Source organism: Crocuta crocuta, unplaced genomic scaffold (assembly GCF_008692635.1).
Source record: "Crocuta crocuta isolate KB4526 unplaced genomic scaffold, BGI_CrCroc_1.0 scaffold1, whole genome shotgun sequence".
NCBI classification, from domain to species: Eukaryota; Metazoa; Chordata; class Mammalia; order Carnivora; family Hyaenidae; genus Crocuta; species Crocuta crocuta.
Window position 1 is genome coordinate 7,172,611 of NW_027527930.1, and position 19,430 is coordinate 7,192,040.

Genomic DNA, 19,430 nt, shown 5'->3' on the forward strand with positions numbered 1-19,430 from the left:
GAGAGAGAGAGAATCCCAAACTGGCTCCATGCCCAAGGCTGACACAGGGCTCGACCTCATGACTGTTAGATCATGACCTGAGCTGAAATCAAGAGTAGGATGCTTAGCTGATTGAGCCACCCAGGCACCCCTCTTAGGGTAGTTTTAAATTAATGTTTTGCTAGATAACTGTCTAAAAATGGTCATAACAGTTTATACTCTAACCAGCAGTGTATAAATGTAATAATTTCTTTTTTCCAGTTCGGATTCTGAAATAATAGGTTATGCTTTGGACACACTATATAATATAATATCTAATGATGAAGAAGAAGAAGTAGGTAAGTTTCTTTTATTGTGTTTTCTGTACATAAAATAGCATATGCTGTATATCCTGGAGTTGTGCCAATTTTTCTGGTTTTGAAGTTGAATTTATAAATTTATTTATAAGGGTTTGTTTCCTTTTTTAACTGATAAAGGAAGGATATAAGCTTAGTCCCAAAAAAGTATCTTTAAAATGATTACTTTTAATGTTATTTGGAGATGAAATTAGAGTCTTCTTTTTTGTAAAATATTTAACCCTCCTTTTGTATTTGTTTTAGTTAGGCAGTATGAATATTAGCAATTTCTGGGTTAAACAAATCATTTTTGGCTATAAAAAAACAAGCTATTTCATTTATATGTTATTATCTGGTGAGCGATATGAAATTATGGAGTTTTTCCTAATAAATACTTAAACTTTTAACATAGGACATTTGTTAATTAATAAAGAGCAACAACTTATTAAATTTAGGAATTTCCTGTACATTGTTTGGTGTGAAATGATATGAACCAATTCAGAATTCACACACTTTTTTGGTACATCTTTCCCTTTTTTGTTTCAAATTACTTGCATGCTTAAAGTAGTCCGTCATTTTACTTTATTTTATAGTCCGTATGTGAAATACTTAATTAGAAGTCTATATACATTTTGTTCTGTGTATTGTAAAAACATGTGCATTGAGTAACATTTGACAATGCTGTTGAAGAATGCATTCTTCACAGCATGTTAGCTGTTGCAGAAGGACACAGTCAGTGTTTCATTATTCTAGACAACCAGAAGGGTGTACATATGTGTGCATTTTATAAGTCTAACTTAGATTAAAATTATAGGATCTTTTGAAATTCGAGGAGACAAATTTTAAAGAAATGTAGATAATTATGAGTTTGTACATATTTTATTATGATCATAATAGAGCAAAAATTTGTATAGATATTAACTTCACGGAATACCACTACTAGGAACATTTGAGATTGGGTTGTGTTGAATGGTTACAATTTCTTGGATTTAAGTACTCTTTTTCTTAAATTTTTATTTCTCTGTGATATGTAGCTTAAAACCTCACTTTATTAATTTGTCAGGGGTGAAAAAAATCTTCAGAAAACATGATTTGGTACCCATGGAATAAGAGGCTGTCAGTCACAGGACAACACTTTAAATACAATACACATAAGAACACACTTTGAAGAAAATCATACTTATTTTCCTAGTTATTTCTCAGATGAGAAAATTAGGTGCAACACACTTGTTAGAACACATTGTGATAAAAGACATTTTCTTTTGGTTGTTTTTCTTAGTTTAAGATTAAAAATTTAGCTCTTTTTCTGGTTTGCAGCAGATAATTTTTCTGTTTTAAAAAATGTGCAGCAATATTTTTGGTTAGGTAGTTTTTCTTTGTTGTAAATTTTTAACATAATCATGTTTAGAGTCCAGTTTTTTTGTTTCTCTATGTGTTTGGGCTCTTAATTCAGCATCTAAAAATGATTTTTTGTATAAAACAACATAAACGGTTCTTTGAAGAAACAGTAGTAGAATCACTTTTTCTAGGGCAGATTAAAATAGGAACTGAAGCTTTGTTCTGGAAATTTACTTATTCTGAAAGGGCCAATTAAAAAAATCTAGATATTGGAAAATATGCCCTTTAGTTCTATTATTTATACCCTCTACTGCTTCATCAAAAGATGATTCTTAGCTGACATAATGAACTCCATTTTAGAGTTCTTTACTTTGGAGATAGTTTAGAATCCTTAAATGATAAATCTGTCTCATAATCCTCAATATATAGCATATGCTCAATCTCTTTTAAGCTATCTCAGATATCTAATAAAATGAATGAGTCTCTGTTTCCAAGGGATTATATTGCTCATTTGACATTTTTAAGCTCTTGGCATTTTATTGTGAATACTACTACATAGAAACTGTTTTCTTCACCACCCACTTTTTATTTATTTATTTTTATCTACCTTTTCAGATGATGTTGAAGGTAAAAGATTGCATTTACAGATGCATGATGCTTTTAGACATAATTTCTGTTAATATGAAAAAGGACACTGTCAAGTGATGTTTCTTCTGGCTGGTAAAAAAAAATTGAGATTTGCTTCACGATATAAGAATTCCTTAATTAAAGGGAAATATTTGATAATCTTATATACTTCTTTATTTTTTCTATAGCTGTTAAACCTATTTATTTTCCAGAACACAGAAGATATTCTAGTGCATCTTTTAACAGCATCATAGCTTTTTCTCTAGCAGGACAGTCTATTCAAATTACTTTTTGGGTATTTCTTGGAGAAAATTTTTGAGGCAGTTTATTTAAAAATAAAAATATATTAATATGTATACATATGTATACATATTAATTTTACATGTATTCAACAAGAACTGGAAAGTATTTCAGTTTAGAGAATACTTACATGTTGATATTGTCCCTTTAAAATAATGCATGCACAGTAATGCCTGATTAGTGACATTTTTTATATTAATTCACAGAACTCACTGATACTGTCTTTTTCTTGTAGTCTGCTTCGAGTTCCATTTACTTTTAACATTAATATTTCTGTTCCTCATATTTAAAGTAACCAAGTTTTATTTTATTGTTTTGCTATTTTTCCTGAGGTTCTTAACTTTTTAAAACGAGGAGGGGACTATCCTTATCTAAAGTTCGTTTAAAATGAGCATAACAAAGTTAACTATATTTAACAAAAACTAACTTATTAAAGTGTATAGCCTTCCCTTTGTGACATTTGAACCCCTTGTTTGAAAGCAGAAAATATCAAAACATTATGCCTTTACTCTTGTGACAATAAGCTGGTTTCCTTGCTGGGTAGTAGAATCAGTACTAGTTGTTTCTATTATTGTTTCATCATTTTTATATCGAGCTTTACCATTTATCATACTTTGATGTCCATTATCTTATTTGAGCCTCATTGCAGCCTGTGAGGTAGGTGGTATTTTTTCTTTTCTAAAGATGAGAAAATAAAAGCCCAGAGATCATGTAACTTATATAGTATAATCCAGTAAGTAGGATAACAGTATATTTTAGAACATTTTTTTTTTTAATTTAGTTATTTATTTTGACAGAAAGCACAAGCTGGGGAGGGGCAAAGAGAAAGAGAGAATCTCAGGCAGGCTCCACACCATCAGCACAGAACCTGATATCGGGGATTCAAATTCACAGACTGTGAGATCATAACCTGAGCTGAGATCAAGAGTCAGGCGCTTAACCGACTGCTCCATCCAGGCACCCCAACCAGTACTTTTTATATACTTTTTTAAAGCATTTAAGATTTCTGATTTTATAAATTATGGCCATTTTTCTGACTAGATTATCTTTAGTAAATCTTGTAACTTACGTAATTAGTTTATAGAGGATGTAGACAAACACTGAAAAAAATACAGGTGTACTGGGGTGCCTGGGTGGCTCAGTCAGTTCACCGTCTGACTTCGGCTTAGGTCATGACCTCAATGGTTTGTGAGTTTGAGCCCTGCATCAGGCTCTGTGCTGACAGCTCAGAGCCTGGAGCCTACTTTGGATTCTGTGTCTCCCTCTGTCTCTGCCCCTCCCCTGCTCAAGCTCTGTCTCTCTATCGCTCTCTCTCTCAAATATAAATAAAACATAAAAAAAAAAAAATTTTAACTGTCTTAGACTTATTTTCACTATAGTAACAAAGAGCCTTTTCTTATTTTTTCATTCATCTTACAGTAAAGGGTCACTTATTTTATAGGCTACATAGGTATAGTATATGGTATATAAATTATATGATATAAAACTAGATTTAGCTTTAGGAGTTTTAAAATAATAAGTTATTTTACAATAAGTTACTAGACGAGAGAGGATGGTTTACTTGTCTCCTACCTTTGCTTACGTGTAAAATAAATATAATTTCTCATGAACTTAGTTTTGGTTTTCAACTTTTATATATAATTAGTGTATCAGTTGGTTTATGTAAACTACTTACATATAAACTACTATATGTAGCTTATTAGTTAACTGCTATATCAGAATAGTTTTGTATGTTACTTTAATTGCTTACCTCATTTTGGTAGGGCTCCACACTGAAGTTCAGAAGTGCTGTGTTCTGACTATAAAGGAAGTGGAGTTTATCTCACACATTTTTTAAAATCAATATTAAAACAGAAGGAACCATAGATCCTTGGAACAGGATCATATTTTACTAGTTCAATTTAAAAGAGATCTTAATTATATACTGTTAAGCTATAGTATTTTATACAGCGTAACTACAGAATAAGTCAAATGTATTAACTATTATTCTTGCCAAGTTTTTAACTTGCGTTTAATGAAGACATTGAATTAAACTTTTTGGGGGGTTCAAGCTGCATTCTTTAAAGTGTAGCACAAAAGTCTCAGAGTCCTCTGTATTAAAAAGGCCATAGTTAAGTAAACTTAACATACTATTTCCCCTCTGAAGCACTACAGAATTTATATTAGTATATTAAGTGTTGAGAATTCTGCAGTAAAGAAACATATTCAACTTTGTTTAATCCAAACACATTTGGACACAGCCACTTGCTTTCATCAGATACTTCGCAACATGCCACACTGTCCTACATTTTGAGAAATACTAACCAAGGCTTAAACCTACAACTTAGTTATTTGCATTTATGTACATAAAAACTTTTTGGCATTTTATAAAATGTTTCATAAAAGGAATTCATTAAGTCTGTATATGATTTTTTCCCTTTTTTTAAATTAGTTTTAATATTTTTCCAAATGTCAGTGACTTTTATTTGGAGCTTTTCTTTAGAGGTCATAATCTTTTGGCCCAAGGGCATTGTCTGTCTTATAAGCAAGGTTGTTTGACCCACTTAATATTTAAAATAATTTAAGCTGCCAGTGTTACAAATTGGTAGCTTTCACATGAGATTCTGGATTTCATATATGTATGTATGTATGTATGTATTTTAGAGAGAAAGAGAGCACAAGTGAGGGAAAGTGGCAGATGGAGAGAGAGAGACAGAATCTTAAGCAGGCTTCATGCTCAAAGGAGAGCCCTATGCTGGGTTCAATCCTACAACCCTGGAATCATGACCTAAGTCAAAATTAAGAGTTGAACGCTCAACAGACTGAGCCACCCAGATGCCCTAGAGATTTTGGATTTTGATTTCTGTTTTTAAAAAAATCTGAAGATTGGGGGGCGCCTGGGTGGCTTAGTCTGTTAAGCGTCCGACTTTCACTTAGGTCATGATCTCGTNCCCCAATAAATAAAACATTAAAAATTTTTAATAAAAAATAAACTAAAAATCTGAAGACTAATGACAACTGGGCCTGAATCCCACCTGGCAGTCCGTTGCTTCTTCCCTTAGATAGGGCATATATATATACTCGATCCTTCCTGTTGTCTTACACTCAACCTGCTTTACTCACCTACTGTCTTGCCTCTGTAGTTGAGTTTATATTCTCCACTATATTCATACCACCCAAATACAAACCAGATTTGGATTTCTTCTTCTTCACAGTAGCTTTCTTGAAGTATAATTGAAATATAATAACACACGTAAATGTACAACTTGGTGAGTTTTGTCATATGTATAAACATATGAAACCATCACCACCAAATTAATGAACATTTCCAACAGTTCCCTTGTGCTTATGTGTAATCAGTCCCTCCTCCTAGCCCCTGTTTAATCATATATCTGCTTTTGTCATGGTAGGTTACTTTGCATTTTTCTAGAATCTTTTGTAAGTGAGATCATTCAGTATATACTGTCTTTGGTTTTTCGGTCTGACTTCTTTCACTCAATATAATTTAACTTTCATTCATGTTTATATCAATAGTTCCTTTTTAAAGAATTGCTGAGTAGTATTCTATTATATGAATATACAACAGTCTGTCCGTTTCCCTGTTAGCTGGCATTTTGGGTTATTTCTAGTTTTTAGCTATTACATATAAAGCTTTTGTAAACATTCATATGGAGGTCTTTGTGTGAATGTATGTTTCATTTCTCTTGAGTGAATACCTAGGAGAATGGCCAAGTGATATAGTTGGTGTATATTTAGCTTTACAAGAAACTGCCAAACTGTTGTTTTTTTCCAAAGTGGTTGTACCATTTTACATTCTCACTGGCATATGTATTAGAGTGAGTTCCAGTTCTTCCACATCCTTTCTAGTACTTGATACGGTCAGTCTTTTAAAATTTGAGCCATTCTAATAGGTGTGAAATAATGTCTCATGGTAGTTCTAATTTGTATTTTCATAATAAATAATGATATTGAGCAACTTTTCATGTGATTTTTTTTTGGGTCATCCATATAACTTTCATCTTTGGTGAAGTGTTTATTCAGATCTTTTGTTCATTTTTACTGGTTTTTTCCTTGAGTTTAAGAATTCTTTATATATTTTAGATGTAAGTGCTTTGCAATGTTATTATTTTCTTCTGTGATTTTCCTAACATTGTATTTTGAAGAGCAAAAGTTTTAAATTTTGATTAAGTCCAGTTTATTGATTTCTTTCCTTTTATAATTTAGGCTGTTTCCTATTTATGAAATCTTTGCCAAACCTAAAATCATTAAGATTTCCTCCTATGTTTTCTTTTAAAAGTTGTGTGGTTTTAATTCCTATGATTAGGTCTATGGTTTCTAGTTTTACATTTAGGTCTGTGATTCATTTTGAGCTATTTCTGGACCTTGTATTTTATTGGTCTGTGTGCCTATCCTTTGCCTACCTGGTAGTGTCTTGATTACTGTAGCTTTGTAATAATCTTGAAATTATGAAGTGTTAATTCCTCCAACTTTGTTCTTTTCCAAAATTCTCTTGGCCCTTTTAGGTGTTTTGCATTTCCATATCAGTCTAGAATCAGTTTGCCAATTTCTACTAAAAAAGGCTAAGATTTTGATTTGGATTCTGTTGAATCTGTTGATCGATTTGGGGAACACTGACATCTTAACACTTGTACCTTCTAATACAAGAACATAGTATATATATTTATTTAGAGCTTCATTTAATTTCTTTCAGTACCATTTTGGAATTTTTAAAACATAGTTCTTATACATCTCTTGCCAAATTTATCCCTAAATCTTTAATATTTTTTGGTGCTCTTTTAAGTGGTATTGTTTTTTAAATTCCAGTTTCTAATTGTTCATTGTCTATGTATAGAAATGCAGCTAAGTTTGTATATTGACGTTTTATCCCATAACTTTGCTAACCTCACTTAGGTTAGTTCTGTTAGAATAGATTTTTTATAGATTTTTATCAATTGAACTTTGCTAACGTCTCTTGTTAGTTCTAATAGATTTTTTAAATAAATTTTTATGTTTACATACATTTATCATTTGTAAATAAAGACAGTTTTAGTTCTTTTCAATCTTTTTTTTTTTTTTAATGTTTATTTATTTTTGAGAGAGGGAGCGAGTGAGCCAGGGAGGGGCAGAGAGAAAGGGAGGCAGAATCCAAAGCAGGCTCCAGGTTCTGAGCTGTCAGCAGAGTCCCGATTGGGGGCTCGAACCCACGAACTATGAGATCATGACCTGAACTGAAGTTGGACGCTTAACCGACTGAGCCATCCAGGCACCCTTCCTTACTTTTCAATTTGTATGCCTTTTATTTTTTATTTTTCTGCCTTAATGGCACTAAGATCTCCAGTATAATGTTGACTAGAAGTGGTGAAAAAGGGTATTCTTTGCCTCTTTGCTGATCTTAAGTGGAAACCATTCAGTCTTTTACCATTAAGCATGATGTTAGCTGGATTTTGTTCTTTGTGTGTGTATTTTTTTTTTTTAAGATTTTATTTTTGGGGTGCCTGAGTGGCTCAGTCGGTTGAGCGTCCGACTTCAGCTCAGGTCATGATCTCATGGTTCATGGGTTTGAGCCCTGCATCGGGCTCTGTGTTGACAGCTAGCTCAGAGCCTGGAGCCTGTTTCAGGCTCTGTGTCTCCTTCTCTCTCTGACCCTCCCCTGCTCATGTTGTCGCTCTCTCAGAAATAAATAAAACATTAAAAAAATAAATTCAAAAAAGATTTTATTTTTAAATAATGTCTACACCCAACATAAGTATTGAACTCACAACCCAGAGATCAGGAGTTGTATGGTCTACTGACTGAGCCAGCTCGGCACTGCAGCCAGAAGTTTTGTTTGTTTGTTTTTAGATGCTTTTTATAATTCAGTTTTGTGACTCTAATATCATTTATATATGTTTATCACTCTAATGTATATGTCCAATCCAAACTTCTCCACTGATATCTGTGCTTATGTTTATCCAACTGCTTATGTGATATCTCCAGTCTTTATGTGTCATTATGTCTTTGTGTCTCACACTTAACACATCCAAAATGAAACTTCTCTCTGTACTCTTAGCTTGCTTCTCCACAGTGATTTTCATATTAGTAAATGGTAAATTTCTTAAAAATTATTACCACTAAGGTCTAAGCTGTCTTTACTGCTTTCCTTGATTATTGCTTCCTGTTTCCCTATTTCCCTTGCTCTAGGCACAGCAGCCAGAGTAATCCTTTTAAAACTGAAGTATTTTGTAAGTAGTGTAGCTTGAAGGCTTAGAAACATTTAGTTCTTTTAATGACACAAGAGCTGATAGGAAAAATATTTCCTAGAGTTTCTGAAGGGTAAACGCAGCATTTTTGGTTACTTAATCTTAAGTGTTGAAAACGCTTCTACTTTTGCTCTCTTCCTTTTCCTACAAATAATTAGATGTGATCATCACTGTCACGGTTGGATTGCTTTGTTTTTCCTATCATCTGCTGGGTTTTTTCCATTTTAAAGTATATTAATATTAAAATCTAACATTAGAAAAAACTATTTGAGGGATCTTGTCTGTCAGCTCCATTGGTTTATAGTTGCTGCCTGGAGTGATATGTAAAAAAGGATTAGTTGTGTCTGGCTTGGTTGAGGAATGGGGAGGAGTATGTTTGCCATCTCCAAATTGCCAGGAGAACACAGGCAAATTTTAAATGATAATTTGCTTTGGCAATTATTGCTTCTGTTTTTAGTGATCCTTGACATTTTTTTTGACATTGAAGATGATTGGTTTAATTTTGTATGTGTTTAACACAGTAACACTAATAGTCAACAAGAACTTAATGTTCGATAATGTTTTTGTGGTTGTGTAGTCCTTTGTGTTTTGGCAAATGTATATAATAATGTAGCCACTATCATATTTGAGATAGAATATTTCTATCACCCTACTAATCCCCCTGTATCCTAATTAGACGTTTAACCTAGGGGCGCCTGGGTGGCTTAGTCGGCTGGGCGTCTAACTTTCGCTTGGGTCATGATCTCGCGGTTCGTGGGTTCGAACCCCATGTCGGGCTCTGTGCTGACTGCCAGCTCAGAGCCTGGATCCTGTTTCAGAGTCTGTTACTTCCTCTCTCTCTGACCCTCCCCTGCTCACGCTGTCTCTCTCTCTCCTAGAAATAAATAAAACATTAAAAAAAAAAAAAAGTTTAACCTAAAGTTATCTTTGAAAAGATGTGAAAATTTAGATATCTTTTCTTTGAATATCATATTGAAATGTTTAAAGAATAACCTTTATTTAAATGACATTGAAAGTTATTTTTAAGGATAATCTTTCCAGCATAATTGTGATATCACTACCAGCCACACTGTTCCAAGAAAAGTCATTTCTGCTTAGCTCCCTCAGCAAAAAGGATACGTTAAAATAACATAGCATCATATTGAAGTACTTTGTCTTTGAATATTACAGAAGAAAATTCCACAAGACAGAGTGAGGATTTAGGAAGCCAGTTTACAGAAATTTTCATTAAGCAGCAGGAAAATGTCACTCTCCTCTTATCTTTATTGGAGGTAAATAAAGAATCTTGCTATTTTTGTCATCTTAATAAGCTTTTTTTTTTTTTCTTCTTTGCCTTTTTGGGTATTATTGGAGAAGTAACCTATGTATACCTTTTCAATGTTGTGAAATTTGTTGTATTATTGCAAGAGATTAACATGCACGTTTTAAGGACCATATAACCTATTAAAATATTGTTTGCTTATTTCTATTTTTATTTTACGTAGTCAGGAACAGTTTAATCAATTTATATTAGCTATTTCATTTCTTACATTACTTTTTTAATGTTTGCTAAACTATGTTTGTAGTTTGTGGTACCACTATTACTTGAAAGAAATATTTTTCTTGAAAATGTGAATTACAGATGTTAAGTATTTTTAAATTCTTAAATTGCAGGAGTTTGATTTCCATGTCCGCTGGCCTGGTGTGAAGCTTCTTACTTCTCTTTTAAAACAGCTAGGGCCTCAGGTGCAGCAAATCATTTTAGTCAGTCCCATGGGTAAGTGACTCATCTTCCTTATATAATTTTGATTTAGAAGTGAGGATCATTCCTAAAGAGGGGGACTGAAATGATGTTAACAGACTGTTTATAATTTCAACCACTATTTGTATTTTTTATCTGCCAGTATTTTTCACATGGTTATATGTTCTAGGTGTTTCAAGATTGATGGACTTATTAGCAGATTCCAGGGAAGTTATACGTAATGATGTAAGTTAAATTCAAAAAAGAAGTTTAAGAATATGCAGCTTGTTTTCTTCTCTTTGCAAATGAAATCTTTGTTGATCCTTATTTAGTGTCAGAAGTTGGATTTGGAAAATTAGGGTACTGGCCGATCTTTTAGACCTTTTTAAGTTGTTTACATGACCACATTATTTCTTTGTTTTTTGCCTATCCAGTATTTTTGCTTAGATGATTTTGGTATGCAAACTTATGCTTTCCACAAGTTTAGGATTTCTTTCATCCTCTTCTCAAAGTTTATATTGACACCAAACTCTGCCTCCAGAAAGAATAAGGGAAACATTCCCCAGACATTGAACTGTGTAAATTTAAAGCCTTGCATTTGGAATCCTCACCCTCATTTGACTGAAAATACATTTCAAAATGTTTTCCTTTTCATTGTCATTTAACTATAGAGCATGATTTGCTCTGGAGTTATTTTCAATTCTGATTTATTTGCATATATATTTGAATATTTTGCATTAATGCAGTAGTTTTTTGTTGCTTAAACGTTTTTCAATGATTATCTATAACTCGGTCAAGACTGTAATGCTTTTTGTTTTTTGTTCTTTTAAGTTTATCCATTCACGTCTTGAGAGGGGCAGAGAGAGCACAGGTGGGGGAGGAGCAGAGAAAGAGNGTAGGTGCCCCTACCTTTTTTCTTTTAAAGACTTAAATTTTTAAGCAATCTCTACACCCAACATGGAGTTCAAACTCACAACCCTGCCATTAAGAGTCTCATGCTCCACTGACTGAGCATCTCTAAGCTATAATACTTTAGACAGCAATTGGAAAAATCCTTTCAAAATTAAAGTCTAGGGCTAGGAGAGCATATCAAGTCAATTCAGTCTCCATATTGACACTGAGAAGCCCAACACTTATGGAAACCAAGTAATTTATTCTTTGTTAGTGATGTTTGTTCATCTAAGTATTTGTGGTACCTGGGCTGTACCTTTCTCATCCTAAGTGCCAGCAACCATTTGGATTGCTCTTAGCTTCACAAGTGGTTAATGCCAAAGCAGAGACAAAAGTAAAGTTCTCTTGACTTCTAGTACGTATATACAGGTTTTTTAGCTTTGTGTTTAACATTTTGCAGTATGTAGGTCAATGCAGTATTATAAGAGGTGAAATAATGTAACTCATGAGAGAAATATTTTTAAATCTTTTACTCTTTTAAGAATTATCTTATTTAAATCTGTAGTCATCTACTTAGGAATTTGAAATGTCTCTCCTTCACTAAAATATTACTATACATCTTAAACTTGATGTTATTGTTCTACTCTTCTCTTGGCCCTCAGTATAAATAATTCCCTAGAAACCTTAAAAAATTTTTTTAAATGTTTATTTTTGAGAGACAGAGCATGAGTGGGAGAGGGGCAGAGAGAGGAGGAGACACAGTATCTGAAGCAGGCTCCAGGCTCTGAGCTGTCAGCACAGAGCCCAATGTGGGCCTTGAACCCACTAACCAGGAGATCATGACCTGAGCAACTGAGCCACTGAGGAGCCCCCCTCCTTTTTTTTTTTTTTTTTTTTTAAGATTTCTGTTTTTATGTAATCTCTATTCCCAACATGGGGCTCAAATTTATAATCCAAAAATCAAGAGTCACATGCTCCACTGACTGAGCCAGCCAGCTGTCCCATCATACAAACCATTTAATAGAAATTCTCTCTTCATGGATCACTATTAATATCATTACCATTTATTTTCATTTTCAGATAGAATTTGTGTTTATGTGCATTAGCTTGGTTCTTAAATATAACATTTCCTTTAATTCCTGCTCTTTTATCCTGGTTTTAACCTTATTCTCAGTTTTTATTTGAGACAGATAAAATTCTCTGTTTGTTGTTTTTCATTAATTTTATGATTAGGGATTAAGTTACATTTTTTTCTAACATCTAGATTCTTGTTTTGTTTATTAAAGTTTATTTCATTCTGAGAAAGAGAACCAGTGGGGGAGGGGCAGAGAGAGAGAGAGAGGAGGACAGAGGATCCAAAGCAGGCTCTACACTGACAGCACAGAGCCCGATGCAGGGCTCAAAATCACGAACCGTGAGATGGCGACATGGGTGGAAGTCAGACACTTAACGTGCTGAGCCACTCAGACACCTCTGTAAATTTATATTCTTGAATTCACAATTTCATATCATTACTGTTGTGAAGCACATACAGAAATGTCCCTGAGACATATAATTAAGCCCATTTCTCCTAGGCCACAGTTAAAACTAAGGATTGTTGAATGTATAAGAATTGTTGTGTATTTATTTATGTTGTGCAGTGAATGGAATTGGGAATTGGTAGACATGGATTCCAGTCTAGGCTCCTTCCCTTTGAGATCTATACTCTTAGCAAAGTTTCTTGCTCCCTTCATGTCTTAAAAAGGTTGTTCTCTACTTAACATTTTATTTTTTTTCTCCATAAGGGTGTGTTACTACTACAGGCACTAACAAGAAGCAATGGAGCCATCCAGAAAATTGTTGCTTTTGAAAATGCTTTTGAGAGACTACTGGACATCATTACAGAAGAGGGGAACAGTGATGGAGGTATAGTATGAGGAGATTAGTTTAAAGAGATTCCTTTTGTGCTCACAATATTGTTAACTTCTGAGGAATGCAATTAGAGGGGAAAATGAGGACTCATTTTATATTTTTTTCTTTCATTATGGTTTGTTGAACATGTATTTCTCTTTATTTCTATTTGATAATTGTTAGGCTTTTGGACTCTAAGTGATGTCTTTCATCATTTCTGGAAAATTTCAGCTATATCTCTCTTCCAGTACTACTCTTTATATTTTCTCCTATCTTTCTAAACTCAGAATCAATTCTCTGTCATTTGGTTTGGCTTTCACTTTATCTATCTTACTTTCTCTTTTGTGTTTTCCATCTTTTTGTCTTTCCAAGCTTTATTCTGGGTTTATTTCTTCTATTTGTTTGTTTGTTTGTTTTTAATGTCTATTTTTGAGAGAGAGACAGAACACAAGTGGGGGAGGGTCAGAGAGAGAGGGAGACACAGAATCCGAAGCAGGCTCCAGGCTCTGAGCTGTCAGCACAGAGTCTGATGTGGGGCTTGAACCCACAAACTGTGAGATCATGACCTGAGCCAAAGTCAGATACTTAACTGACTGAGCCACCCGGGTGCCCCCAGATTATTTTTTCTGACTTGTTTTCTATTTCAACAGTTTTCTCTTCACCTATATTAATTTATTTATTTTTAAGGTTTTAAAAAAAATTTATATATATATTTTTTTAATGTTTATCTTCATATGATATTTGTCTTTCTCTAACTTATTGCACTTAGCATAATACTCTCTATCTCCCTCCACATTGTTGCATATGGCAAGATTTCATTCTTTTTGATGGCTTAGTGATATTCCATCGTATATATATGTATATATGCATACATACACACACATGCACATATACATACATACCATATTCTTTATCCATCCATTGGTTGATAGACACTTGGACTGTTTTTGTAGTTTGGCTGTTGTAGATAAAGCTGCTGTAAACATTTTGGTGAGTGTGTCCTTTTGAATTAGTATTTTTGTATTCTTTGGGTAAATACCTCATAGTGCAATTGCTGGGTTCTAAGGTAGTTCTATTTTTAACTTTTTTGAGGAACTTCCATATTGTTTTCAAGAGTGTCTGCACAAGTTTGCACTCCCACCAACAGTATAGGAGGGTTCCCCTTTCCTTGTATCTCACCAACACCTGTTGTTTCTTGTGTTGTTGTTTTTAGCTGTTCTGACAGGTGTAAGGTCATATCTCGTTGTAGTTTTGATTTGTATTTTCTTGATGATGAGTGATGTTGAGCATCTTTTTGTGTGTCCATTAGCCATCTGTATGTCTTTGGAAAAATACCTATTCATGTCTTTTAATGTTTTAATTGGATTATTCATTTTTTTGAATATTGAGTTTTATAAATTCTTTATTTTGGATACTGAACCCTTATTGGATAGTCATTTGCAGATACCTTCTCTCATTTAGTAGGTTGCCTTTTAGTTTTGTTGATTGTTTCCTTTGCTATGCAGAAGCTTTTTATTTTTATGACAAAAGCAAAATAAACAATTGGGACTTTATCTTCACCTATATTTAATCTGCTGTTAAACATGTCTATTAAGAGATATTTTTCCCCATTTTTATTGAAACATAGTTGACCTACAGCACTGTTACTAGTTTAGGGTGTACAACATGATTTGACTTAACATACTGTGAAATATAAGTTTTAGTTAATATCCATCCATTGAATTTTTTTAAGATTTTTTTTAAGTAATCTCTACATTCAACATGGGGCTCAAACTCAACCCCAAAAGCAATAGTCGCATGCTTTTGTGACAGAACCATCCAGGCTGTTGAATTTTTAATTTCTCTTTCCTAGAAGTTCTCTTTGGTTCTTTAGCAAACTTACTGTGTAATTTTTTATAATTTCCTTTTATCTGCAGATATTTTAAACTTACCTTTTATTTTTTGAACATAGGAAACAATTGTTTCATAGTCTCTGATAATCCCAATATTTTTAAGTCTTTGTGGATCTGGAACTTTTGCTCAGTTGGCTCTTATGTATTGTACAGTGTATTCTGGGTCCATGATTGTATTTGATTATGTGTTGTTTTTTACTTAACAGAATTATTCATAGAAATTTGAAGCCTAGGATGGAGGTAATTTCTTTTAGAGAAAACATACTCATTTCTGCCAGGCCCTGGGAGTGCAGTTTATCTGGGATCATCTTAATCTAGATTTAAGGATTGAGAGTTCCTAGACCACTCAGGCAATTCAAACCCGGGATACAAGATCTATGCGGGCTACTTAACTTTTGATGATTCTCACCCTGAGGATATAGCCCTTTGAAGTCTCAGCTTATTAGTGGAGAGCTTTCTATTAGATTTCTTTCCCACCTTGTGTATGCTCTTGACTTTGATTTATTTTCCTTCTGCCCCATCAGTTTGTCAGAATGAAAGTTTTAGATTTTCTAAGGTCGAGAAATGTACTCCCAGTCAAAAGGTATTTATACTTGTTTACCTTGCTAAGATACTCATTTTCTTATCTATGTTAGCCTGCTAAACTGTTAACTTTTCATTGCTCCTGAGGCTTTTGTTTTGTTTTGTTTTTAATTCAGCATTTTTAGTTGTTCTTAATGAGAGGTTGGTCCCAAAACTAGCATGAGGATTGGAGGAGAACATTAGTTTATTTGCATTGGCTGAACTGGGATTAGCAAGTAGAGTAGTAGTATAGTTGACAGTTGGCTATGTTACCCTGGAGAGGAGGGCCAGCCTGGATGTAAAGATTTGAGTGTTTGGGGGCGCCTGGGTGGCTCAGTCAGTTAAGTGTCTGACTTCAGCTCTGTTCGTGGGTTCCAGCCCCGCGTTGGGCTCTGTGCTGACAGCTCAGAGTCTGGAGCCTGCTTTGGATTCTGTGTCTCCCTCTCTGTCTGCCCCTCCCCCACTCATACCATGTCCCTCTCTGTCTCTCAAAAATAAATTAAAAACGTTAAAAAAATTGAGTGTCTAGAATATGAATAATAGATGAGACAAAGTTGATAAATAGATAAAAGATTAGATGAGTCAGGGTGAGTAAGGAGTGAGAAGGGAAGTGCTAAAGCAAAATCTAAGCTATACTAATAGTGAAGGGATAGAAGAGGAGCAGGTATTGGTAAAAGAGACTGAGTACAAACAGGCTGAGACAAGAGGAAAACCATTGTAGAGAGGGTCTGGGGAGTGGGTAGATTGTTAGAAGCTGCTGAGTTGTCAAACAAGATAAGGACAGAAATGTGTACCTTTGAGATGTAGAACACAAACATCACTGATGACCTCTGGGAGAGCAGTTGTGTATAGTGGTTGCCTCAGAATCCGTATTGCAGTGTCGGAATTAGAATTAGATGTGGGAAGATAGAGTAGTAGAGAAAATTCATACAAAGAATTTGGAGAAGTCAGTGGAGAGAAGTGAATAGGAATTGGAGGTTGACAGGAAATGTTTTTTATCTTAAATTTTTTTCTTGACATATGAAATATTTCAAACATACAGAAAGCAGTAAGAGATAGTGTAACAAACACTTGTACACATATCATCCAATTCTATTAAATGTTTACATTTTGCTGTATATGTTTTCGTTTGTTGTTTTTATTTTTCTTTAAGAAATAAAACACAACAGGGGTGCCTGGGTGGCCCAGTCAGTTGAACACCTGACTTCAGCTTAGCTCGTGATCTCACGGTTCATGGATTCAAGCCCCGAGTCAGGCTCTGTGCTAACAGCTGGAGCCTGGAGCCTGGTTCAGATTCTGTGTGTGTCTCTCTCTCTGCCCCTCCCCCTCTCATGCTCTGTCTCTCAAAAATCAATGTTAAAAAAATTTTTCTTTAAAAAAAAATAAAACACAACAGATAGGTACTTTGTATAACCATTCTGTTACTCTGCCTTCCTTCTCTAAGATAACATTCTTAGAGTCTTCAAGTCTGATCAGTATTCTGATCAAATCAATATTCTGATTTTATTTTTCCAGCCAGTGTGAAAACTTTTAACATGTGTTTGTGTGAGTCTGTACATATGCACATCATATGTTAACACATAGCAATATTTGGCACATTCACAAACTAGATAAAAAATATCCTTCTGAGTATAGTTTTACAACTGGCTGTTTTTACCCAACATGTTTTTGAGATTTATCCATGTTGATACATGTTACTCTAGTTTATTTTAAGTGCTATTATTCAGTAGTATAAATATTCTACGATCTTTTTATTTTAATTGAGTTGACAATTAGATTGTATGTGTTTTTGCTAATATAAACTTTTGTTATGAATGATCTTCTGTGTCTACTTGTATATGAAGTTTCTCTATTGTATACCTACAAATAGAATTTTACTTTTTTTCATCTTTACCACATATTGCCAGATGGCTTTCTTAAGTGGTTTTATCAGTTTATACATCTATCAGCAGTGCTTTTAAGTTTTTTTCTTCACATTCTTATCATCCTTGCTTGCCAGTTTGATGGGTGTGAGATGATATCTCACTGAGATTTTTCGCTTTTCATTTTGTAAACTAATGAGATTAAGCATATTTTCATGGGTGTATTCACCATCCATTTTTTGTTGATTTATCTTTTACCCCTCTGAGTTACCTGCTTGCCTGTGTTAGTATAAGATTGTTTTTCCTTTTTTAGTTGATTACTGAGAGTTCTTTATGTATTCTGGATACTAGTCCCTTGTTAATTATACATGCTTCAGTTACTTTCTAGTCTATTTATAGTATTTCTGTTAAAGTTTGAAGTTTTACTCACATATATTGGTTTTTAAAAAAATGTTTACTTTGGTAACCATGAGCCAGGTACTTTATGTATGTTAGTTTATTTAACGGGTTTTTTTTTTAATGTTTTTTTTTTCTTAAGAGAGGGGGAGGGGCAGAAAGAGTGGGAGACACAAAATCCAAAGCATACTTTGGCCTTGAACCTACAAACTGTGAGGTCATGACCTGAGCTGAAGTAGGACACTCAACCAGCTAAGCCACCCAGGATTCCTTAGCTTATTTAATCTTATACCACTTTGTAATATATTATTATCTCTGATTTGTAGTTGAGGAAATGAAAGCTCTCTAATAGATGAGATAACTTGCTTAAGGCCATGTATGGAGTCAGAATTTGATCCCACGTCGGTCTGACCCACAAGGCAAGTGATCTGTGTCTTCTTATTATCTATTTGATAAATTTTTAATAAATTTATCAGATTTTTAATAAAACCTATTTAAATAACATGAGAAGCCACTGAGATTCATCTGATTTACTTTCTGGATCTAGTATTGCTTTCTCCTCCTTTTATGTAATCTACAACTTGCCTACATTTGATCCCTTTTAGTTGTCCAAAATGTAACACAATTAAACAAGAGTCCTCTGTTATAAAAATAAATAGATGGATAGATAGATAATGTTTATTTATTTATTTTTGAGAGAAAGGGAGAGAGGCAGAGAGAGATGGAGAGAGAGAATCCCAAGCAGGCTCCGCACGCAGTGCAGAGCCTGAGATGGGGCTCGGTCTCACAAACTGTGAGATTATGATCTAAGCCGAAATCAAGAGTTGGCCACTTAACTGACTGAACCGCCCAGGCACCCCTGTATTGGCTTTTAAAAATAGTTTATGCTTTTGTGTCTTGTTTAAAAAATTTGTCTCTACCTCAAGGTTGTAAAGGACATTTTCAACATTTTGTACTAAAGGCTTTGTGATTTTATCTTTTACATTTAATTAACATGTATTTTGCATTTGAAAGATGGTATGAGATTTGTAATCAAACATCCATATGTGTGAAGGTCTGTTTCTGAGTTCTCTGTTCTGTTCCATTTGTCTTTTTGTCTCACTCTGTACTAAAACCACACTTTCTTAATTACTAACCCTCATAATAATCTCTTATCTATTAGAATATAGGAAAAACCTTTTATATGTGCTTTCCTAAGCTTCCCAGATCCAATTCCAGTTTTAGATACCAGAAGAGTATTTGAGAATTCAGCTCAATTCTGACACTGCCTCCCCAGAGATAGCATCAGATTCTACCCAGAGATAGCATCAGATTGCACAGGTTGAGGCTTTAGTCGTACAAGAGTGCTTTCCACAACCTCCTTCAGATGCCAGTCACAAGCCCTAGCCTGTGCTTCTGACCTACTTGACAGAATGTAGGAT

General features: G+C 34.0%; 1 protein-coding gene across 2 annotated transcripts in view; it reads left to right on the forward strand.

The window, feature by feature from the left end:
* Positions 1-19,430, forward strand: part of USO1 (USO1 vesicle transport factor) — an 85,219-nt gene that overhangs the window by 30,073 nt on the left and 35,716 nt on the right. For both annotated transcript variants that reach the window (XM_077750398.1, XM_077750407.1), the window contains exons 4-8: positions 241-317; positions 9,968-10,068; positions 10,451-10,553; positions 10,708-10,763; positions 13,193-13,313. In XM_077750398.1, the coding sequence (XP_077606524.1) occupies positions 241-317; positions 9,968-10,068; positions 10,451-10,553; positions 10,708-10,763; positions 13,193-13,313 (458 nt within the window). The remainder of the gene's footprint in view (positions 1-240; positions 318-9,967; positions 10,069-10,450; positions 10,554-10,707; positions 10,764-13,192; positions 13,314-19,430) is intronic.